Source organism: Leucopleurus acutus (genome assembly GCF_964270905.1).
Source record: "Leucopleurus acutus genome assembly, chromosome: 15".
Lineage (NCBI taxonomy): Eukaryota > Metazoa > Chordata > Mammalia > Artiodactyla > Delphinidae > Leucopleurus > Leucopleurus acutus.
In genome coordinates this window covers 29,476,718-29,502,232 of record NC_139157.1, presented here as the reverse complement: position 1 = coordinate 29,502,232, position 25,515 = coordinate 29,476,718, and the positions used below count along the sequence as shown (strand labels likewise).

The 25,515-nt window shown below is 36.0% G+C and overlaps 1 protein-coding gene across 9 annotated transcripts in view; it reads left to right on the top strand.

Annotated features, from left to right (window-relative positions):
- Positions 1-21,132, top strand: part of EYA4 (EYA transcriptional coactivator and phosphatase 4) — a gene marked incomplete at its 5' end in the record, with an annotated part of 229,647 nt that extends 208,515 nt beyond the window's left edge. For 6 of the 9 annotated variants that reach the window (XM_082856002.1, XM_082856000.1, XM_082855999.1 and 3 more), the window contains 7 exons: positions 2,019-2,108; positions 7,892-7,950; positions 8,058-8,218; positions 11,096-11,210; positions 15,200-15,321; positions 17,357-17,457; positions 20,803-21,132. In XM_082856002.1, coding sequence (XP_082712128.1) covers positions 2,019-2,108; positions 7,892-7,950; positions 8,058-8,218; positions 11,096-11,210; positions 15,200-15,321; positions 17,357-17,457; positions 20,803-20,883 — 729 coding nt within the window. In that variant the 3' untranslated portion in view covers positions 20,884-21,132. Of the gene's footprint in view, positions 1-2,018; positions 2,109-7,891; positions 7,951-8,057; positions 8,219-11,095; positions 11,211-15,199; positions 15,322-17,217; positions 17,319-17,356; positions 17,458-20,802 lie in introns of all 9 variants that reach the window. The other 3 variants (XM_082856003.1, XM_082856001.1, XM_082855998.1) reach the window with 1 other exon arrangement.
- Positions 21,133-25,515: the final 4,383 nt, after the last annotated feature.

Here is a 25,515-nt window from a genome sequence, read left to right as displayed (position 1 = left end):
ACAGCAGTGAGAGGCCCGCATACTGCAAAAAATAATAATAATAAAAATTTAAAAAATATGTGAACCATGAGTCTCTGTTTTTGACAAGAGAGAATGTCTAGCTATGAAATCCACAGAAATCTCCAAGAAAGAGACGTAAACAGTTGGAAAATTATGTTGACACCCAACATACTATGATTGTCCTCTCATCTCCTCCCACATCAAGTCTTAGCTTTGCTCAACATCTCTGTGACCTTCTCCTCTCTCTCCTTCTCAGCACTCAGTTCCTATTCTGTAGGTTTTCATCACTACAGAATAAGAGGCTGACATTCACTTCAAACATGGTTACACTCTAAGGTTTCCCCCCTCAAAGCATTATGGAAGTACAGAGGGAAAAAATTGGTTGTTGCAGTATAGGTGTGGCATAAAGAGGGTCTTCTTCTTGCAAAGTCGAGGAAGTTAGGGGGTGTTTATGAATACTGCTTGACCTGACCTGGGTTGCATATTCTTATCATAAATTGAAGTAACGTTAGCATTACATTTCCCCAAGTTTAAATACATTTCTTGAAACGCCATTTATTAGAACATTGAAAACACAAGTTTGGTTCTCTCTCCTCACATCCCTACAGTCTGGCTCCTGGCCCAGCCACTCAACCCAAATCACCCTCTATGGTCTTCCAAAATAACTTCTCAGCCAAAACCAATAGTATCCGTCTAGATCTGTCAGCCTTATTTGAAACCATTTTCTTCTCCCTGCCAACACCCATTCTGGTCTCAAATTCTGAGGATTTGTCCCTTCCAGGTTTCCTCTTTTCTCATCTCCAGAGTCACATCCAGAGCTGTTCTCCTTTAGAGATATTCCAACTCTGATCATTTTAAACACAAGGTTTGTGCATGACTTATTTCCCTAGCCCTAAAATAAAGGTCTTACTTTTAAAAATAAAGTCTTACACCTCTCTCTTCCAGGCTTTCAACTGTAATTAACTGTGATAAAGTACCAACTCTGGTCTTCATTCTCAACTCCTTGCTGCTGTGTAATCTCTTAGTTTCTATAAAGAAAAATTAAGTCACTTTGACTTTTTACTAATCCCCTTACTTTCATTAGACTTCTAGATGTATATATTTTATTTTTATACATTTCTATATTATATTTACTCAATTAATGTTCCTTTAGCCATACTCCACCCTTCCCTCTTCATCCCTAGTCAAATGCAGGTTAGATCAGACTCTACACATATTCAGATAAATATTGCCTGTTGATCAAAATACAATTAATAATGAAGTTAGAGCTGCTCTGCTAGCTCTTTCTATCCCACCTCCAGACGATATCGTCTGCTCTCGTCCTACAAACATCCAATAGACCTGCTTTTCTCTCTTTTCTACTTATTTGTTGTCATTCTTAAAAGGACGTCCTTTTCTCTTTGTAACAGATCTGCTCCATTCTTCAGTGTCCCATCCAAGTACCTTTCTCCAAAGGACTTTCCATGGAGTATATGTAAACTGGGTCCTGTGAACTAGCTTGCTTCCTTCCTCCTCCTCTCATGAATGTATAGCTTTATGTGAAAATGTATCTAAGTCATTTTTCTGTGCATATAAAGTTCTGTAAATTCACAGATGTAGCAGTATATTTAATATGTTGTAGATAACCCTTTAGAAAGGCACCTTTTCTGATAATTGGGAAATCTTTTGCATCTTAGGTTAAAAACCCAAACAGGGCTTGCCTGGTGGTGCAGTGGTTGAGAGTCCACCTGCCGATGCAGGGGACGCGGGTTCGTGCCCCGGTCCGGGAAGATCCCGCATGCCGCGGAGCGGCTGGGCCCGTGAGCCATGACCGCAGAGCCTGTGCGTCCGGAGCCTGTGCTCCGCAATGGGAGAGGCCACAACAGTGAGAGGCCTGCGTACCGCAAAAAAAAAAAAAAAAAAAAAACCCAAACAGTCTCCGCCTCCTTACCCCCTACAGGCATATGCACTTAAGATAATTTTAATAATAACTGTGGTTACTGAAAATTTACTTCATTATATGTGCATTTCCTTTTCAGGATCCCCCCATGGCTGTAACCCTTGGACTCCGAATGGAGGAGATGATTTTTAATCTTGCTGATACACATTTATTTTTTAATGATTTAGAGGTAAGAATTTACAGAGCTAAGAATAGTTGTATCAAACTATTAAAACTCTTATATGGTTTCTATATATGCAGATAACCTCACGAAAACCAGAAAGATAGAAATTTAGCTCAAGAGAACAGTAAAGTTCCTGTCAAGGGAAGACGTTGTATATGCAAATATAAACAAAAGCGAAATGGTGTTAATGAATGATACATATTTACTGGTGCATATTTAGAACAAAAAGTGTCTCCAAAAGGTCTGCTTTGATGTCTCATACCATACACCCCTGTCCACTACTCCTGGTCCTTTTGGTGTCTCAGCCACAATTCATTCCATCTTTGTATCAGCATTAGCTTTTCCAGGTTACTAACCAGGATGCAATTTAGGTTAATCACTGCACAGTAGTTAGTCGCAGATACTGTTCCTGGTTCTAGCGTGGATCATTAATTTTTAAAATATTTTTATTGGAGTATAGTTGATTTACAATGTTGTGTTAGTTTCAGGTGTACACCAAGGTGGTCAGTTATACTTATACATATATCCACTCTTTTTTAGATTCTTTTCCATATAGGTCATTACAGAGTATTGAGTAGAGTTCCCTGTGCTATACAGCAGGTTCTTATTAGTTATCTATTTTATACATAGTAGTGTGTATATGTCAATCCCAATCTCCCAATTTATCCCTCCCCGCCCTTATCCTCTGGTAACTGTAAGCTTGTTCTCTACATCCGTGAATCTACTTCTGTTTTGTAAATATAGATAATCTGAAACCTAATTCTAGACATTATCATTCCCTATTTCTTCCCCTTCTGGATAAAGCCACGCAAGAGCTATTTACATAGCACTTCTGACTGGTTTGATTGCACTTATTTTCTCTTTTTTCCTTAATTCATCTTTCCATTTCCAACCTCAAATGAAGAGAAAGTAAAAGCAAAAACAACAAACTAAAAGAACCCAAGAAAAAATAGCCTCAGGGTAGCTAAATAAGTACTGTAATAAGGTATATAATAGGAGTGCTAACGATCTGAGTTATTAGGCATTCAGATGATAAAATCTGAAATAACTGAGTAACCTGGGCACTGGACAGAAGTTCTTCTCTGTCAAGAACAACTATGCTGAAATAGATTTCTCTTTCTTTTTTTAAATGACCCATTCAAATTGATTTTTTATCCCATGATTTCACAATGAAATTAAAGTGTTTATCTATAATCACATTATGAGTGAAGATGGGGATTATTATTACTGAATCTGCTCCTTGTGTTTGACATTTTATATTGGGCTTTCCATTAATTAATTAACAAACTTTGGGAATAAATATGTTTATCACATTATTGCTGTAGAGAAGAAACTGTAGGGCTCACCAGCATAAAAATCATGTCTAAGGCTACCTGCTAACTGATAGAACTGGGATTTGAAACTCTGGAGTTTGTCTGTCTCCAGAACACATACCCTGTCCCCATACCATGCTGAAATTAACAGACGTGTGCAAGGAAAGTAAGCCAAGTTAGTGCTTTGAATAAGCTTTTTTTCAATTGACAAGGTCTTAAACCCAGTTTTAGTTACATCTGAGGCATGAGTAAAAGATGTGTTGTTCAGTATATCCCATAAACATATGTGTTGGAAACCTGTGTAATCACATTTTCTTTCTTGTTCTCTCTGCAGTGAGTCACTGTTTTTACTGGATAATAAAATTTAAATTCTGTTTAAAGAGGTTTTATTTTTTTCTTCAAGAGACACTATGAAAGATCAGTATTCTTGGACAAGTCTTCCAGTTTTAGATAATAAGAAGTAATAATCACCTCTCTAAAACCTGATTTAAATTAATCTTACTACTTATTACTGTCTACTGTATAGAATTATTTTATATATACACAATAATAGGAAACACACTTTAATCTTTTGGGAACTTGAATTTTTTATACATATATGGTGATAACTTTTTAGGTTGATTTTTCTGTTGGGTAAAATGGACGAGTCTCATTCTAAAAAGAATTCTAAGATTATTACTCCTCTCAAGCCTGTAAAACACACAAAAAAGAAGTTTGATATGGTTTTATCCAAGTTTTACAGTTTTATTTCATTTCATTTATTATTTTTACTAGAAATAAATGAAATAAATGACTCTAGGTTCTTAGTGGCACATTAGAAGCCAGATGGAATAAATTTACCATCCAACTTCTAACAGAACACTAAAGTGAGAACATATGATGAATTTGAATATAACTTTATATTGATGATGATGAATTTGAATATACCTTTAGCAAGTTTGACGTGAATATTGGCATATCAGAAACATGTGGTCAGCTATGGTGCTTTAAGAATTTTTATTTTGGATTTGATACTATATAAAATATATCTTTCAAATACCCAACAGGATCTCAGGTAGAAATAGTAACTGAGAAAATATTGGTATTGACTTTCTCGTCTATGTTTATAGCTTTTTAGTTGTGCTTTAGAATGTGATAAAAATTCCATTTTACTCAAACACTAAAACTTAGTATCCAACAATAATGTACTAGATCAATGAAATGATTTGGTCTCTGCATAGAAATTGAGTTCTCAGATGTGCACACACCCACGTGCACACACATCCGGGTGCCCAAGGAAACTCAGAGGTTTATACTAACTTAGGTGAGATAAACAAACAGTAAAACTAATAAAATCTAAACAGTAGCTTTCAAGATCATTCAGTACAGTTACATACATATCCACTATACTTCTGTATCTGATTTTGAAACTTTACTTTCCCCCAGTTTTTTATTTCAGTAAACCTCTTATAAGCAAAGATTGTCATGAGCTTCATAACTGGTATTAAGCTATGTCTGCTTCTACTGACAAAGAGAATTCCTCAAGAGAATAACTTCATCATTAGCCTATTATGTGATTTCCCCTTGTGTATTTAATCTCTCAGGGTTCCTTTTCTTAACCTAAAAATCTAATTTGAGACTCAAATCCTTCAATAGATACTGCAACATATGTAGTAGCAGCTGCTCACACATAATTCCTTAAAAGATACAAGTTTAAATCCTCTTAATAGATACTTCACTACATCCTGTCCAACTGCAGAGAAGGCAAATGCTCACACCACTGTCCCTAAGAAGTGAATACTCTCTGTTTAAATAAAATGTTATTTCAGTTAAAATAACTTCCAGAAGAGAAGGCACCAGGGAGTTTGGGCTAACAAAAGTGAGAGAAGACTGCTGTGGATTATAACTGATACAGATCAGTGACAACTTTGCGGTCACCTTATAAGACAAAATTAAAGAATTTAAGATTAGTGCCAGAATTATTCCAAATGTTTGAGTTCTTTCACTGAAGTTTGTTAAAGCCAAAGCATGACACTGTTTTTACTATTTTGTGTTTTGTCAAAATGTTTCTTATAAAGTTCCTCTGAGTGAACACTAATTGAAGAACAATTATTTAGATTTTTCTAAAAATGTAAGTGATTGAAGTTCAGGTTTCTTTCACTGGACTGTAATCCTTGGGCAATGGTCCAGAGTCAACAAGCATAGTTAACTAGGCATAAATTTAAAGAGAAGTTCCATTTGGAAAAACCTCAAATATAACTTCAAATATGGAACTCACGGTCCAATAAGTTTGATATACTGATGTCCTCAGGAGTAAAAAGTAAATTTGGGGGCAAAATGTACAAATTAATCATATGAGTTAATACTTGAAATGTCAGAGGAATTTCTATAAAAATTAGATGGGAGGATATTAAATATAGAAATTACTTGTAATTCATAAGATCCCCCTTTTTTAATATCATTAGTTTAGTATAAAATTATGGAAATTGTTTACATGATAAAAGATTTCAGAACCTCAGTGGAATCAGCAGCTTCGCATGATTCTGTTTCAATAGTGGTTTAATTTGGTCTTCATCCTTACCAAGAATGTCACCAACTCAAGAAATAATCCTTGTCTTCGAGAACTACTTTGCTGCCTCAGTATTCTGGAAGAACTTTTATTTTCAACTTTCATACGAACTAGTTAAACCTCTTCACCCTTTCCTTTAGAACCCAATCCAAGAGCTACTACGGTTGCCTGCAATACTTTTCCCTGAGAATTTTCTGGAAGCATAATACCTTCTTTGGTTAAAGTTTGGGCTGTGCTCCTTTCAACAAACACTCAGTCAAAATGGGGAAGAACCTCTCTAAATGCCTCTCCTGTAGCCTCAGCCCGTACTGTTCTCTTGCCTTCCCCTCCAATCTTAATATAAATATCTTCTTACAGTCCTTACCATCTAGAATAGTATTATTTTTATCACCTAACTTTATGTTAGAAAATTTAAATGATTGTGGTAATTCTGTCATGAACTACGTTTGTTTAGAGTTCTGCCATTCATTCAAACAAAGAAGTGTTGAGTGATTACTTCTTGCCAGAGAGTGCCTTAAGTGTGGGTATAGCATATCTGGGAGACCCAAACACCCCCCTCAGGGAGCTTCCAGTCAGATTAACTTTTTGAGGCCCTTCCTTCCTTATGAATATATTTATTCAAAAATTACTAAACCTATAATTTATGTACATAATATGAACCTTTAAAATTAGTTTACCTGGATTTTCAAGTTATGTACTAAAATTGTATTGATTGAGCTACTCACTAAGTTTTATATTTTAAAAGAAACCTGAGCCAACTAATTTATCCTCAGACTGCAACAAGATCTAATATACTCAGTGTGGAAAGCTAGAGATAAAATATTAAATATTTCACCATCAGATACTTCCAAGTCCTATAATGATTATAAATAGTAGCTGAAAAGTCTTTAGTATGGCATCTTATTTTCAAATTTAATGATTTTTCAGAATTGATTTTGAATGATGAACACTTAACATATATAATCAGACTCTGTGAGTTTGACTGTAATTATCTGAGGGGAAAAAATGAGGCCCAAAGGGCTAAACCATACTTACTCTGAGGTTAGTAAACTAGTTATTGAAACGCCCTACCGAAATTCCACCTTCACATCATGTACTATTTCACTGGAACTATGCCGATTATTTGAAGATAGAAAAGGACTCTTAGAACAGCAAAGAAGAAATGAATTCTTTTCCAGAAAAGTTACCATTTGTTCTGAGTACACTATAACTTAGGTCAAGTATGTGGGCGTATGTACCTAAAGTTTATTTTCCTTTGAATTTGTAGCACATTGGAGTTGGTAAATCTTCATTACTCCCTTTTACTTTCAGTATTCTTTTCAGTTGAAAGACTTAAAACAACCACAAAAAGTGTCAGCTTCTATAGTTATTAGCTTTTTGCTGGTTGAAAGACCAGGACTTTTAAAACAACATTAGCATGATTCTTTTCATGGTGTCACTGGCCCAGCAAAAAGGAAGTCAGAAATTTAACAGAACACCATAATCATCGAGCCCCTCTGTTGCTGCTCCAAAGATAATAAATAATAGTAACCACTGAGGTGTTCAGCCCAAACAAGTTTTGAGTATCTTCAGATTAGCTTTGCTTTCATACTTAAGTATGCTTAACGGAAATGGCCGAAAGTGATCACCAGTGATTATTGTAAAGATTCAAGAGAATTCCTTATCAATAATTTTAAGATTAAAATTATTTTTGTATTTGCTCTGAAGAAACTCACATGCCATATGTTTTCAGGCCCCTTTTAAGGTCCTCTTCTGGATTTAGATCTTACAGAGTAGAAACGGTGCCATTTCCCAGCATGAGAGGGCGGGATGGGTGGGCAAATGCTGCCCTCTTCTGGCCATGGGCTGAGCAGGTGGAAAGATAGAAAAAGCTTCAAACATGGTGACAAGCATCATTTGAAAAACGACTCTTCCAATGTTTTTAACAGGAGTGTGATCAAGTTCACATAGATGATGTTTCCTCTGATGATAATGGGCAAGACTTAAGGTAAGGCATGCCTTTCAGTATGCTCTTTCCTACAGAAATTCAGCTGTGAAGTTTTGCACATGTAATTATTTCTTTTATTTCTTTTTAATGTATTTTGGGTGTTGCAGTACCTACAGTTTTGCAACTGATGGCTTCCATGCAGCTGCAAGTAGTGCAAACCTTTGTTTGCCAACAGGTGTAAGAGGAGGGGTTGACTGGATGAGGAAGTTGGCTTTTCGTTACAGAAGAGTAAAAGAATTATACAACACCTACAAGAACAATGTGGGAGGTATGTGTGGCTTTTACAATTTAATAAAGGTACTGCAGATAGAGGTACAATTTAAACTGTAGTTTCAAGTTTCATATTAGGGACTATCCTTCTGTAAGATAAATTACCAAGAGCTCATGCTGGACGACAGTGAGCCAGAAATTTTAATTTCTTAGAGTTAGTGGGGGAAAAAAATCTAACTGCAAAATAAAACGTGCAGCACTGTCAAAGGAATTGGGAATTCTTTGTGCCCAGATGTTTGGTCAAGATTAATTGCAGGGCAGAAATAGAGACACAGATGTAGAGAACAAACGTATGGACACCAAGGGGGGAAAGCGGGGCGGGGGGGGGGATGAATTGGGAGATTGGGATTGACATGTATGCACTGATGTGTATAAAATGGATAACTAATAAGAACCTGCTGTATAAAAAAATAAATTAAATTAAATTAAAAAAAGATTAATAGCAGGACATTTATTTTGCCCTTCCTCAGCTGGGACGCTCTCAGTGAAAACCAGACAAAGGAACTGATACAGGCTGTGGAAAGAAGATCTGTCTAAACATAAGAGCCCTAGTCAGTGAAGCAGAGTTGTTAGCAATCATTACCTTTCTGGAATGCTATCAAAAATAAATGCAAACTGCGCTTTATGTCATTTTGAAGACTTCAACAAGTTAAATTTATCCTGTCAAAAACTGCATATTATCTGACAGTATATCTTTGCCATGTATAGTGTTAACTATATCATGGTTTTTATAAATTCAAATACTCTGTAGGTAGTATCTAAACCATTTTGTACCCATCCATATATTACAGGTGATATCAAAACCTGTGACATCAAAACTTAGATCTTGGATGTGCTTCTTGGTATAATAAACCTTGATCGTCTTTATTATTAGGATCAATTTTAGGGCAACAAGATCGTGGGATTAGTTATGAGGTCACTAAGATTCTTCTCTCAGGGCTTTTTTGTTTGTTTCTCTTTTTAAAGAAAAGAGGGATGGTTGAGGAGTATAAACCAGAATCTAAAATTGAAATAAGACAGCTAAATATATATTTGTGCATGCTATACATGTGTATATTTACATATATGTCATAGAATACAATATAGTAAATAAAGTTTTCATCTATAAGGTATATACTACACCATACACATCTTAAGGTTGGCTATGTGTCTATTGGCCTTGTATCCCAGTGCCTAGCTAGCTTGAAGCACATAATAGATGCTCAATAGATGTTCAGTAACTACAAGAGAACCAAAACATGTAGAACCATAGACAGTAATAATGTTAGAACCAAACCGGAGCTTAGATATGGAAGATCTTTATTTCCAAATGAGAAATAGTCTCCTGCAGGCTACTAACCTGCCCATGCGTTTAGGCAGGCAACTTAGGTTTCCTAATTCGCTCTAACACTCTATACAAGACGCTTCTGTAAAATCAAATAAATAGGTATTCTATTTAAAAGCAGTTGAGGGTAATAACTTTAAGATGAATATCCCTTTGGGAAATCTGAATTAATTTTTATCATTCAGGCATGTCATTATTTCCCTCTTAAAGGGTATTATTAAAATGATTTTAAAATTAACAAGATTACTAGTAAATAATCGTATAGCTTAAAAAGTTTAAACAATGAGATATTAATCCATTTTTTGTGATATGTTAACATCTCTTTATTGAAATAATGACAAATAAGGCTCAGTAGAAACTATAAATTTTGGTTTAAAAATTTATCCACCAAGGACTCTCCTGGTGGCGCAGTGGTTAAGAATCCGCCTGCCAATGTAGGGGACATGGTTTCGAGCCCTGGTCTGGGAAGATCCCACATGCCGTGGAGCAACTAAGCCCATGCGCCACAACTACTGAGCCTACAATCTAGAGCCCGCAAGTCACAACTACTGAAGCTCGCATGCCACAACTACTGAAGCCCGCGTGCCACAACTACTGAAGCCCTCACTCCTAGATCCCATGCTCCACAGCAAGAGAAGCCACCACAATGAGAAGCCTGTTCACCACAATAAACAGTAGCCCCCACTCGCCGCAACTAGAGAAAAGCCCGTGCACAGCAACGAAGACCCAACAGAGCCAAAAATTAATTAATTAATTTTTTTTTAAATAAAGTTATCCACCTATAAATGAACTCTTAATATTCTGAAATATGATTTAACTAAGGAACTTTATTTTTTAATAGATTTACATGATCTTGTTTCCTCATGAAAGCAACAGGTTTTTCAATAAAATTAGTATGCCTACTTCTTTTCTTATCCTAACATCAATGTAGTTTTCAACCATCGTCTATAGCTGTATCATAGGCTTCAGGATTTTAAACAAAATTCTTAATTCCTTTGTACAAAACAACGTATTTCTGACAGCTTTAGCACTAGTATTAGAAACAAATTCTAGAAAACTCTATAGCTATATGCGATAATGTCATTATTACTGTTTCCAAGTGGTAATGGTTGTGATTATTAAGAAACTAAACATTTTCAGACAACCAAAATATTTGAGGTTTGTATCCCTAGGCTGGTAGACCCCTACTTCTTCTCCAGACCTATCCTGTCAGTCTTCTGGAGTAGTTGTCAAAGCTCCTCAGGTGATTGGCATCCACTATGCCAGACTGTAGGATCAGTGAGGGCAGAGACTGGGATCCACTCTTTCACTGTTATATCCCTAATTTTTAGCCCAGAATGTGATGTGTAGAAGTTGTTCAATAAATGTTTGTGGAATTAATGAATCAATGGATAATCAATTCTGAAATGGAAGATCAGGGTTGATATCAATCTCTCTCTTTTTGATATAGGTGGGAATAAAAATCATCTGGAGCAGACAGAAGGAAGACCAAGCTAGGCATCCCAGAAAAATGCTCATCTCTTGACGCTGCCCTACTTTTCTGTGTTGCAGGACTTCTTGGCCCTGCCAAGAGAGATGCGTGGCTGCAGTTGAGGGCTGAGATTGAAGGTCTGACGGACTCCTGGCTAACAAATGCACTTAAATCTTTATCAATTATTAGTACTAGGTAAGCGGTATTGTTGCAGTTTCTATATTTATTGTATTGAAGATGTAGTTCTAATAGCATAGCATATATCAAAATGTTTTAATTCCCAGATTTGTTTTAGAGTTTGAAGGGACCTAAAATTCACTCTGTGTGTGTGTGTGTGTCTGTGTGTGTGTGTGTCTGTGTGTGTGTGTGTCTGTGTGTGTGTGTCTGTGTGTGTGTCTGTGTGTGTGTGTGTGTGTGTGTGTTTGGGGATGGAGGATGGGGGTTGCTGCTTCTCAGAATAACTGGGAGATCCATCTCTTTACCGTTCTCTCCTCATGACCCCTGATAAACCCCATGGGAATGTCATTTGACTTTCAAATTTAGAAAAAGCACTCTGTTGGTGACAAAGTACAGAAGATGATGGCAAAAAACACAATACTGTTTATACAATTAGTGCATGTTTTTAAGTCTTTTATGCCATTATAGAGAATATACGTAATTTGAACACATCAAAAAAAAGCAAGAGAAAGCTCCTGAAAAACTTGTAACCTTTGTGTTTAGTTCAAACGGTGAAATGCTGACTTGTTAGTGTAGATAATAGAACTGAATTGACATAACTAGTTGTGTACCATGTGCCATAAATGCTAATTAATAATATAAATCCGGAACATGATAGCTAGTAGGGTGGGAATGAATCTTTGTTCTATCCTATTCCTTAGTTTTATTTCTGTGTTGGATGAATAAATAAAATCATGCTTAGCAAATGTGTGGGTAACACAAAATTCAGAGAAGAGCTAATATTTGGACTGATTGAATCAAGATACAGAGAAACCTTAGCAGGGTAAAGGGAGAGTCTAATCAGAACATGGAAGTAAACGAGTGTGTCCCAAATCCCTCACGTGGCTTTTAACCACGTGGCATGACAAGCCACTGCATTTATAGCAGAGTCTCTAAATGGAGAGGGGAGGGGGCCGTAGATTCCTGGGTCAGGCTGGGGAAGCAGAACAGAGTACCTTGCTCAGTTCTGGGCACCTCATTCCAGCAGGGGCTGTGACATATTTGTAGCATCTTGTGTCCAGCAAAGTGGCCAGAAGAGTTTAGGCTGTGGAAACTACAGAAAAGGAACAGTCAGAGGGAGGAACCGAGGAGTTTAATCTGAAGAAGAGCCGTGTATGGAACAAGGTTACCAATTTCAACTACTTGAGATGCTGGGCTGGAAATAAATTACATTTCTCTCTGCATCTATGAAGGAGAGAGTTGGTCCCGATGAGTAGGAAGCCGGGGAAAGGAGGTTCTGGCTCCATGTGGGGAGAATTGTCTGACAATTAAAGCTGTTTTAAAATGGGACTTGCTGCCTTGTGAGCTCTGTGCAGTCACAGAGACATGGAGACCAAAGAGCAAGGAAGCTGGGATGTGAGGACAACAGCCCCTAAAATCGTGTGTAAAATGTAGAAGGTGCTTTCATTATTTTTAAAGAGGTCTCCTAGATAGTTAAACACCAAAGGGTATTACATTACATTGTATGTGTTACATTATTACATTATCTATGTGTAGCCATTGTATATTATATATAGATTATTATTAAACACACGGGTATGTGATATAACTAAATAAATAAATAAATGTATGACAAGGAAATGAAGGGGAAAAATAAATCATTATACATTGAAGTTTTAAGTACCATGAAAGTTGCCAAGTTATCCACATCTATTACCTTATTGGTAAATTTCACAAACTCTGTCAGAAAAGCAGATGTTTACACCAAACACTGCTGAATTATATATCAGAGCCTGTAGCAAAGTGTGTACCCTGTGACTGTAATTCCTCTTCTAGGAATGTAGTCAAAGGACATAATCATATGCATAGGAAAAGTTTATATGTAAGATAGCATTGTTCATGATACTGAGAAATCAAAACCATCTAAGTGACTAAGCTTAACTTTAAAAAATGGTGGTGCAGCCACAAGATAGAGTAGTTTGCATACATTATGTTTTGTTGGAGGGGGAGAATGATGGACAATATGACATATATATAAGTAGGCTCATGATAAAAACAAATGAAAAAAGTAAGATGTAAGATTACACATACAGTATGATCCTAATGGGAAAACAACCTACATGCAAACTGAAAATCTGAAAATAAATGCACAAAATGGGGACAGCAGTTATTATCTCTGGATGGTTAAATAATTGGTGCTTTTCATTTTCTTCTTTATATTCGTCTGCATTTTACAAGTCTATATATGCAATTTATAAATGTATGCAATGTTTGTAATTGAAAATTACAATGCATTATAAATTGCATATAAATATATGCAATGTTTGTAATTTATTTATTAGATTTCAAAACCACATCTATAAATTTAAAAAGCCCATGCTATCTTTTATTCCACCGTGTTTTCATTCTGTAACACTCATCTATATATGACATTGAATAACATCTTATTTTGATGAAATATGATGTAGAACCTTGTGTCACAATACAGTAATGTGTTTGTGTATTATTCTTAGTAGTCTGCCATTATTTGGGGAAGTTTTGTCTGATCAAAGGCAAGTCACTTTCTAGCTTTTTATTTTTTTATTAGTAAAATTTAATATTGTATTCATGATACTTATTAAACTTCTACCTCTAGAAGTCTTTGTTTCTTTGTCCCATATAAATTGATAACCTCATCATTTGGTCTATGGAGATAATTTAGAAATGAAAATGTTTTAAAAGGCTATCATTATAAAGGTTTTATAATTGTTTTAAATAAATTGTAGTCTTCTTTACACATGATATGTCTAAAGAATATAAAGCATAATATGAAGAGTACTGGGGGCTAAACATACACATACCTATAAGAATTTCGCACTCAACTTGTCCTTCTAAGTTGCCCTTGAGACCAGTTTTCTGAAAATCAGTCTGCAGAATTCTAGAGAATATTGTATCAGCCCTTACAAATATGTATTAAAGGCTCATGATACAAAATATCTAGTAGAGAAAGGTGCATAGCTATATGCCTTCTGATTCCCAGTTTCAGGTGTGTGGTTTGAGCCCCTCCAGGCGGGACAGCTCAATTTCCCTGTAATCCAGAAGGAAGGGCCACAGTCCGTTCTTTTCCCTGACTCAGACTAACAGTCTCCCCTCTCTTGGTGTTTCCTTTATCTCACCTTCCCGGCTGCACCCTCACCCCCCATCCTGTCTACTGTGAAAGAAACAGATGTAAGTTGCAGAGTGGAAGATTCTCACTCTCAAAGGGTAAGGCCTTAGTAGATAGATTAAAACAAGGCCCATTAAATGCAGTTTGCCCTTGGTTGTTAGAAGGAGATTCAGGAACTCAATCCCTTCCGTTCTAAATAAGAATCCTCTCTCTTTTTACTTCTTCAGGATGCACCATTTGTCAGTACCTTGATTGGGACTTTCTGGGCTGTTTCTTGCACAAAATCTAAAAACTCCTCTTACACATCCCATCACCTCCTCCCTTCCTGTGTCCTCTACTTTCCCAGGCTCTAAAAACTCTGGGACATGGAGTCCTATCACCCTAAAACATACCTTACCTGCCTCAAATAACAAAGCCCCTTGTGACTCTTTGTATATGTGCAAATTTTATGAAAACTGCCGATGTGCATACTTGTAAAACTCAGAGGTAAGCCATGCCCCCTTTAATAATCTTTCCATGATTGCCGCTGGCCGAGGTAGGTATCCTGTGAGGTTCCACAGGGACCTGAGGAGATCTTGGTTATAGAACACATTTCTTATCCGCATGGGTCTATTTACTTGTCTCCCTCCCTGTCTAGCTTGTGATCTGGGTAGGAGGGAAAACTTGTTTTCCCTCACTTCCTTCATTTTGGGATGTATTTCTGGCATCTGGCATTGCGCCTACCAGGTGATAGGTACCATAAACAACTGTTGAATATTGAAAGGGTAGGTTATAAGGGACTGTTCATTATGGAATTGAAAGACTGCAGGATAATTTAAAATTTGTACTGTTAGACGTTATCTAGTATTAGAAAACAAAAATGCCTGTTTCCTCCTCATCTTAGGAGTAACTGCGTAAATGTCTTGGTAACAACAACCCAGCTGATCCCAGCACTTGCGAAGGTTCTACTCTATAGTTTAGGAGGTGCTTTTCCCATTGAGAATATTTACAGTGCAACTAAAATAGGTAAGAAAATTATTTCTAACTCCGTGTGAAATACGTTCGTATCTGTGTTTTGGGGGATTTTCTTAATGTGTGTCTCCATATGATTCCCTCTTTCATCAATTTTGCTATAAGAATATCAAGCAAATTTGAATACAGCTCAAAGAGCAAAGTCCCCTGCAACTCTTTGAGCATGTGCAAACTTTATGAAAACTGTTACCTATGAAATTCTGAACTCGGTATCTGGATAGCTCTGACTCTTTATATATACATATACATTTATATTATATTTGTATTTCATTATGGCACATGTTATCTAAATAATATACAGTACCTTTAGCCATAGTATTTAATATTTTACCTAACATGGTATATGGTATTACATCCTTGCATATGCAATAATCTAGATCTAAGATAAAAGTACTGTTTGGGCATTATAAGGGAATGTCAGATGGATTGAACTAGTAACCTTAATTCCAGGGGAAAAAAAATTTCATGAATCAGAAAACATAATTGGAGCATTCATAACATATGAATGGCTGCAAATCCACATTTCCAGAAACGTTCAGTAGCAATCAAAGAACTACAGCCTTGTTTATTTAGATCATAGCTATCTATGGAGCCATCTTTGACTTTAAGTACCTTTCACAGGCTCTAAGACTTCTAAGAAACTTTCAAAAACAAAAGCTCATCAACTTCTGCCATCTTGAAAGAGTTAAAAGAAAACAACTCCTGTATTCTGTTGTCTGTCAAGGAAATGCCTGGGGAAATAGATGGGTTGTACAATGTGCCCTGAAGGTCAACAAACAGGCTCTGGCGGCTTGACAAGAGTTCCGAATCCTGAAATCCCCTACCAGAAATAACCTGCCCTGGGCCTTGCAGAGTTCTGATATTGGCACAGGCAAAAAGAGCCCCCAGCTACAGCTGTTTGGGGAGTATAGTTAAAGAGAGGCAAGCTTTCATAAAGTAAATTCCTCATTGTCCTAAGCACTGCCATTCAGAGCCCTGGTACCAATCCCATTCATTTTTTATATAAGTATATTTATGCTAGCAGGATTAATACATCGAACCTGATTTTGCTTTTTGACAAATCAAGTAGTTTTACACAAGCATAAACATTTCCTCTAGTAAGGACAACATTCTTGCTTATTGGCCAAATTGTTCCTTATCTTTAATCTGAAAAAAAATCATTTTTATTTTTCCCTTTAAGCTAGTATTTTTTGGAGTTCTGAACTATCAGAGTAAGAAAAAGTGAAAAAGAAGCCATGACTGAATGAACATGCTGGGAATGAAATTCAGAGAATAATGCCAATGTTGTAAAAACAAAGAACATGTAAAAATTCTGTGGTGTTATTCCCATAGTGCGATCAGAGGATACTAGTGTCACCAGTGCTGTGGCCCAAGCAAACCCTTAGTACAATTCATCTGAGCAGACTAGCTCCCAGCCACTTGAAGAAAGGAACTGTTTATCAAGATAAATCCATATCTTAGTATTTCCTCTTTCGTTCTAGGTGAACCTTCAGTTTTTCACAGTAATAATTTTAGCTGACTTGTCTATACTAATTAAAACAAACTAGATAAAATGTAGAATTACACAAATAAATGTAAAAACTGATAGTTGCTTGTAAAGTTGTTCCTATAGCCTTTTGATGGACTGAAAGATATAAAAGAGATATAAATTTTTTTTCCGATTAGATACTTAGCCCTACTGACTTTTTTTGGAGTGTGAAATACATTCATTTAATAATCTGTCTTAAGTAAAGACTTAGAGTATTCAACCATATTTGTTGATTTCATAAACCCAGAGTTTGCAAGCAAGTTTAAGTGATTGATGTTCAAGAGAAAGTAACTTAACGCTTTATGAATCTTTAGGTTAATGAATGCAATGGCTGGAAGAATAAGCAGTGCATTGTTTTTCAGGCAAGGAAAGCTGTTTTGAGCGTATAGTGTCCAGATTTGGCACTAACATAACTTATGTTGTGATTGGAGATGGCCGAGATGAGGAGCATGCCGCTAACCAGGTAACTTCACTCTGAACTTTATCTTGTTTATCTTCCAGGAAAAGAAAGTTGCTTTGAACGAATAATGCAAAGGTTTGGCAGAAAAGTAGTATATGTTGTAATTGGGGATGGTGTAGAAGAAGAACAGGCAGCAAAAAAGGTAACCTGTTTCAAACAATGTTGGTGTGATACTTCTAATGCAAGCTTTTTTGTTTGCATTCCTGTAGTTTGGCCCAATGGCAGCTTGACAAATGATTTAAATTTATAGATGCAAAGCAGTAAGAGCATGAGAAGGTCAGTACTTACATTCAAATAAACCATTTGGAGTCTAGCATTTTTTTTGCCTGAAACTTCATAGGAAATATAGGAACATTTAGTTACATTTATTTGTGTGTGTGCTTATGTGTGTGTGTGTGTGTGTGTGTGTGTGTGTGTGTGTAATACACACAGATATAAGAAAGATGGGGGAAAAAAAACGTTTTTGAGCACATGAAGTTCAACAAGATTAAAGACGCTTAACGAGCTCCATAGAAAGCCATGTGAGTGGCTCAGTCCTTACCCTTTTCCCATCCATCCTCTATGCCATATGGTCCTGGCGAGTGCCTAGTAGTAATTGTGCCCCATGATGATAAATCTGAGGGTAGCTTTAATAGATGAAGAAGAAAACTTACTAGAGAAGTTAATAAATGCTATTGGAGTGGGATATATTATTCAAATCCTTTTGTGCCAACTTGTTATAGAGACTTAGAGGCAATGTCCCTTACATCTTCTAGAAGAGTGTTATTTGTTTTGGTGAGTCATTGGTACTTGATTGAAGCCAAGCAGCTGGCTTTGAATATATTCAGAAGATCTCATAGGCCCTAGGTATTTAAATCAGCCTTTTCATCTGGCCCATATTTCTGAAAAAATCAAGGCAATTAAAAAACCATTAACTGGTTGGTCCAGCATCAAAAGGAGAATGATATCAAGATTGGCCCCAGATACCAAACTATCGATCAACACAACATTGAGATCTACTGGTTCCTTCACTGATTGATAGCAAAATATCATCTAGCCAGGATTAAAGTGATATAATTTATAAAACAAAGCAAAATGATGAATAAGTATTGTTGAATAATGACATGTCAGCATATATTGTTTTACATAGAAAGAATATTGTCTTTATTATCCTGAGGAGATTTCAAATAATCATCTGATAAAGCCTTCACTAAACACTTGCATGTGCTGGAGTGTTTATCTGATTTCTGTCCCCCCTGGCCCTCCCCCCGAAAAAAAAAACAACATAAACAGTTTCCTAGGAAAGTTTATAGTGATACTAGAAAGGTAAAAGACATGATTTATGTTTGTGGTCAATTCAAATCAAGCAAAATGGAGAAAAAGAAGGAGCTTCCACTTTAGAAGGTTTGGTGACGCGTTGGAAGCCATACTTGAAATATTCCATGCTTTTCCATAACATTAAGAGAGTTGTTTCAGACTCATCCTCCCACAGTGCCCCTCCGTCTTAATTAGCAGTGTCAGTGACCCAAGCTGACGACCACTTGAAATCCTTCCGGTTGCACACAGTTGAAATATCTTCTGGAGTTTGTCAGTTTCCTGAGTCCTTGTTGTTTCAATTTTTCATATTGGCACCGTAATTACACACAACAAAGAGCAGTCAGTGCAGCCACCAGAGCAAACATTTTACATGTCTTTTAGCCTATGTGAAATTCACACACATCTAGGTCAGGACTAATCAAATTCGCTTTTTCAAACCAGAAATGGTATATGCCTTTGAAAATTAAAATTTATAAAGTCAACCCCATTTATGCGTGGCGTGAAAACTAGACTTGGTATACCAGTTGCTAACACCTTCGGCTTTAAACCCAAAACTTCAGGAGAAAAAGGCATGACTCCAAGTGGATAAGAACCTTGGTTAGAATGCTATTTCCAAATGGTTGTTTATGTAGGTACAGTTTTGGTGATGGTGAAGGCTTATAATTCTATTTTGAAACACAGGTGGTTGGTCTCTCTAGTATCCGGAATGCATGCTCTTCTTTGGATGTAGCTGTAATCGCATGTGCAAAAAGATAAAGTACTATTTTGCTATTACAAATAGATCTGAGCTGAATTTTTAAAAAGTTACTTCTAGGTGAATTTTGTGCTTTAATTTGACCCCAAAACATAGTTTGTTTTGTAAATCTAAGAAGAAATTTCAAAGTTGACAACTGAACTCCCCTATAGAAATATATGCTGTGAGCCATATTTGTAATTTTAAATTTTTTGGAAGCTGTGTTTAAAAAAAATTAAAAAGAGAGACAGGTAGAATTAGTTCTAATGATATACCAATATACTCAAAATATTATTGTCTAAACACCTAATAAGTATAAAAACTATTCATGTGATATTTACATTTTTAAAACAATTCTAAGTCTCTGAAATTCAGTGTGTATTTTGAACTGGATTTGCCACATTTTGAGAGCTCAATAACCATATTGGGCTAGTGGCTACCATATTGGGCAGTAAAAAACTATATAACAATAGAGATTATTATTTTAATTATTCATTTTTATAATAAAGTGTCTTTTCCATGTTACATATAATATACATATATTTCCATTTTACATGCAAATATATAGTCTACAAGATGTGATCAGCCCAAACTTACAAATAAAGCTTTGGTTTTGTTAATTGCTATAGTGCATTATTTCCTTTTTTTCATTATTGTCCACAATGAAGTATTTTTAGGCATTTTTTTTCCTAATTACAACCCTTCATGAAATTTTAATCCCACGCATATACCATTACTGGTATAGCTTTGGAGAGCCACAAACCATTGTAATATCTAAGAATTTTTTCCCCACAAAAACTCATTTTTGTCCCCGTTAAGGGGGTGATATCTCCCCCTTGAGCATGCATGCTGGAGTGCTTTCCCTCAATCCCACACCAAGGAAATAAATCAGGTCAACTCTGCTGGCTTAAATTATTACTTACCCCAGACAAGTAAGAAACTTGATCATCCCCACATTTTCTTCTACCTTATATAGTGCAGCTTCAAATTATATTTTAATGTAGAAAGGAATTCACCCTCTTCCTCTCAAATCGACAAAAAGCCTTGGATTTAGGAAGTTTATCATTTTTTCTGAGAGATGGACCTTAAGGAGTGACATAGTAAGTAAAATTTGTTTTCCTCCAGCCACGTAGGATTTTGACGCTCAGCTTGCTTTCCCGGATGCTGAGATTAGTAATGACACTTTCCAAAATAAATATTAAACTATTTAAGAAATCTCATTACTTTCTTTTATTATCATTAAAATCCAGTTCAGATCTATTTCTCTATTATTTTGACAATACCACATTGATGCTACCAAACCTTCAAATATGATCGTCCCTCCCTTAAACTCCCTCCCTTGAACTTGGGTGAACTACACTTCCTTGTGCGGACCGCTGCTTCACTGAGATAATAGTTATGCTCTCTCTCCATCCCTTCCCCTTCTCTCTCCCATCCCTCCCTCTCTTAACCACACAGCACAATATGCCCTTTTGGAGGATATCAAGTCATTCAGACCTCTTGGCTCTACATCAAGCACTGGAATTAGAGTATTTGTAACTGTGTTCTCTAGCTGGAGATCCGTTTTTTTTTTTTGTTTTTTTTGTTTTTTTTTTTTTTATATTTCAAGTACACTGAATTTTTATGTGTGATTCAATGCCTCTGGCTTTACACATATAAATTGTCTTAAAGGATGAAATCATATTTGGAATGAGAATTCCAGAATGAAGAATTCAGATTGCTGAATGGAATTAAACTTTAGTGCTACAGAAAGGAAGCTCTATGGTCTTATATTTACAACACTTTAATGGTTTAAAAAAAAAAATCTGTGGAGGTTGCTGGTACACACCGAATGAGTCCTAACTGGAAGTAACAGCTTTAGCAAAGAGCTCTCACCCTGGCAAAGCACCAACACAGGCTCCGTCTGACAAGGTTCAACAACATTCCTCAAAATGGGAGATCTTCTCAGCCCTGAGGTTTGAATCTGACTTTAGCCTACCTAGCCCAGAAAATCTGAATTGGAATGCACTCAGACTGTGTAAGGACAGTCCTATCTAGACCTGTAATTTGTGTAAATTATTGATGAAAGTAATTTACTGTGACTTTATTAGCAGCTGACTTTGAAAGTGGATGCAATTTTTCTTTCATTTGTCGGGGAGGGTAGCGGGAGGGGAAATGGGAATCTAATCATGTCTCTTTTTTTAAGTTTGGCAAACAGAATGTTCATACTGATGTGTTGTGCCTTAAAGACAAGACAGCATTTGTGTGTTACAATGTAACTTTGGTTAAAATCTCTGTAGATAATGAAAAACAAAAACCTTTGTGATCATTCTTAAGATGACCAAATTTAAAATTCAAGCTATCAAAGCTTCATAATGCATCAGCAAGAAACTGAGTATTTGTTGCAATAAGAAAACAATAATAATAAAGGAAAGCTTGTGTTTTATTTGGGTTCTTAATAATTCCAATAATTGTATGAGGCAACTATTGGTGCATCCAACCAGAAGCAGAAGGTTTGGGAAAGATTGTGGGACCTTTACTTAGAAAGTGAAGTGTATGTTGAAACCTCGAGTACCCTTTCTACAGTTTTACTGGAGAAAACTAAGAGCCATATTCATGATGACCTATACTGTTTGGAGTCTGACTCGTTGATACGTCTAAGTTGTATAGAGGAAAATATTCTGATGAAAAGCATAAGCAAATATCACCCAAACTTTCTTAAAATATGCATGAACATGGCTTAAAATTCACATTGGGTGAACAGGGCTTAAAATAAAGCTAAGTGCATTTATTCCCAATGCCATTGCAAAAATGAAGTGTTATCAGTAGTGGAAGGTGAATGCCCCAGACGGTTTCTAAGGAAAGAAGTGAATCAATGAAAAATTTACCTAGACTATCATCATAATATAAATGAACAAGTGAGCCAGATCTTGGCAGCGTTACTGAAGTTACAACGGTGAAATAGTATCTGGTTCTCTGTCTTAACACATCCATCCAGTCTCTCTCCATTACAGACCTGCGTACCTTAGTTTCTGGCCGTACCATTACTGCACAATGGACTTCATTCATTGCAAGGAGAGCCTGTCATCGTTGTGTTTGCATGTTTTTTTTTCTTGGTGTGTAGCCCATGTTAGGAACACGATACAGGTTCTCCTGTCATTTCGTATGACATGATTTCCCTTGTGGAAATTTAAGACTTCAAGATCTAGGAGTGTTTTAATGGTGTCTACACCTGCAGTTCTGTGTTTAAAATGTCACAATGCGGAACTTGCCATCCAGCTACTAAGCAGTGCTCCTAACCAGAGGCTGGTCCACGATAATCCATCATCTGAGGCTTCAGTGGCTCCCAAAAGATTGGTGCTTTGTACACTGATCACAACATTTGCTATGGAAATGTGATTTTATTTTCCAAGCTATAAACCTGTATTTCTTTACTGTACGCTAAGGCCATGTTTACATTGGGCAGAAAGAGATTGAGACCCTATTTTGCAGATTTTAAGATTGTGGTTTCATCACACGTAGACCTTAATCTTAATCTTTAAATTTTGTAGCTTTTGGCTACCTCTGCACCAAGTACTCTTGCAGATAGATTAAGGTTGGAATACTTAATAATAATAATAATAAATCTTACATTTCTATTGGCCTTTAGCTTGAAAACAGTAGTTTTAAAAAATTAAAGAGCTGCATTGATTATCAGTACATAATTCTATTTTGTGCACTAAAACCTTAAATATTTATTACTGTGAACAAAACAAAATTATCTTTACTGTAGAGCCAGGTTCTTTAAATGATAGAATTTTGGCATTACATTGAAATTTTTCACTCTTTTTTTCATATCAAACAGGCAAGGCTTCTTATGCTGCTAAAACTGCAGGTACAGAAAGGAACACCACTTTACAGGGCAAAGAGAAGAGTCGCTGATTACATCAGCAGTGCTATTTCCCACAGACCTCTTCTCCGATGATGATGTGTTCAGAAGAGGCTGCCAGCCTAAAACCTAAATGCTAGGTTGTTGGAGAACAGCTCGTCTGGTACCACCGTGGTGCAGGCCAGTGAGCCCACATCACAGTTTGTCCTGTGACTTTGAGCATGCTCAGGCTAGAACGCTTCTTTTCCCCCCCTTAGGAATCCAAGATCCTATTCCTTTCTGATCTTAAAAACAAAAGATAAACCAACAAACAAAAAAGCCCCTTTGGAAGTTGCCATGTTCTGTTGACATATAGGATATTGTGCCTTATTATAAACCAATTTGAAAATGTTTTGTCACGGACATGGGTGTTTGGTTCCTATATGTACAAACTTGTGATATTGCCGGGACAGGTCACCACCTCGTGTGGCACCTGAAGAATAGCAAAACAGGTGGCCCAGCTATAATAGTGTCACAGACAAGATGAAGTCATTACACCCTGCAAAGATTTGTAAATCAAATTCAGAGGCAAAAAAATATTTTAGGATCATGCAATTCGTGCACAAAAAGTAGATAATAACACTCTAAAAATGTGTTTTCCCTTAGTCTCTGGTGAGCTAAGATTCAAAATAGTGTCAACAGCATGCTCAGTATGAAGGTTTTTGGGGTTTTTTTTTTTAATGCACATTTGTTTATGACAAGCCTGCATTCTCAGTGAATATGGCATTTAGTATTTCTTTTAAAAACAAACAAGCATCTTGAGCCAAAGTTGCATTTTTGACTCCCAACTATGGTAGCATTATGGAAATCTAACAAAGTCAAGGGTTTCTGTTACGTATTAGTAAAGTATAGATTATTGGGGCCTACATAATTTAAAGAAATGTAAATTAATATTAAAAGCTTGTAAAAATATGTATATCTTTACTATTTCTCAATAAATACCTTTGGAAATGATTTCGTTTTCTTCACCCTCGATGTCGTAGAGTTTCTGTTGTGTGTATTAAGCTTGATTCTAAATAACGTGAAATTTGTATTTAGGCTTCTTGCTGTCTTCTTACCTTCCCTTGTTTGTGCCTAAATTGCATAGTTTGCAGTTAAGGCAAGCTGAGCTGCCACACGGTAAAATGTCACTAATTAAGACTAAAAGTGGGCTGATGTACTGAAAAGATGCGAGTACCTAGTTTTTTACATACAGGTAGTTATGTTAAAGTATAATGCATAATGTAGTCACTAGAGACAGTGACTACATTAGTGATAGATGTATCGTTAGTGATAAAATAATACCATTTAGAATATTTAAAGCAAGTTCCCTTTAGATGAATATGGGACATGGTTTATAAGTAGCTTCCAAGAGTGATAAAGGAATGTTTTTCTGAAACAGATCTAACAGCTCCTTTATTCTCTTGTGTATAGTATTGATTTACTTGCAAGTCTGTTGTTCAAATTGCAAACCAAAGGGAAATTTCAGACCAAGCTCTTTCGCGACTTTTTAAAACATCACCCTCCAAGTTGATGAGTAGGTCCTTATCTCTAAAACTGCACATGCTCATCCAACACTTCTGTCATTCCCTGCTTTACTGTTAAATAATACTTAGTCCTTATACTTATCCAACGTGACACATATTTTATTCATCTTTTGTATTAGATGACTCACTTACTAGAATGTATGTTCTGTGAAGGCAGGGATTTGTTTTGTTTTGTTTTCTTAACTTCTATACAACCAGTATCTAAGAAAGTGTCTGGCATATAATAGGTACTCAAAAAACATTTGTTGAGTGAATGCATAAACCATAGGAAAACATCTATATGATCATGGTTTGGGATTAAAGAAATTTAAAATGGTAGAGTTAGATTTTTTTAAAAAAGAAGAAAAAGAAAACATACAGGTAAGTTTAGATGGGACCAATGTAAATTTTTACAACTTAGCTGGAGTGTTTACTGACCTAATAATTCATGAAAATAAAGAGCAATAAGCCATAAGCATAGGTGTATTTGGAAAAAAGTTATACATGAGCTGGAAAGTTATACATGAGGACGAAAAAATAAGTTCATAATGAATCAATGATTTCTTCCTCTTCCTTTTACTCTTTTCTTTAAAAAAATAATATGCAACCTCAGTAGATTTAGTTGATTTAAATTACTTAAAGCCACAAAATATTATGTAAAAATCAGATCTATGCAGACTCTGTGGTTCATGATTCTGAATCCCAGAAACAAAAAAATGAAAGAAAGAGAAGTGTATGATTTTCCTTAGGTAGCAAAAGGTAACCATTGTTTAATATCTG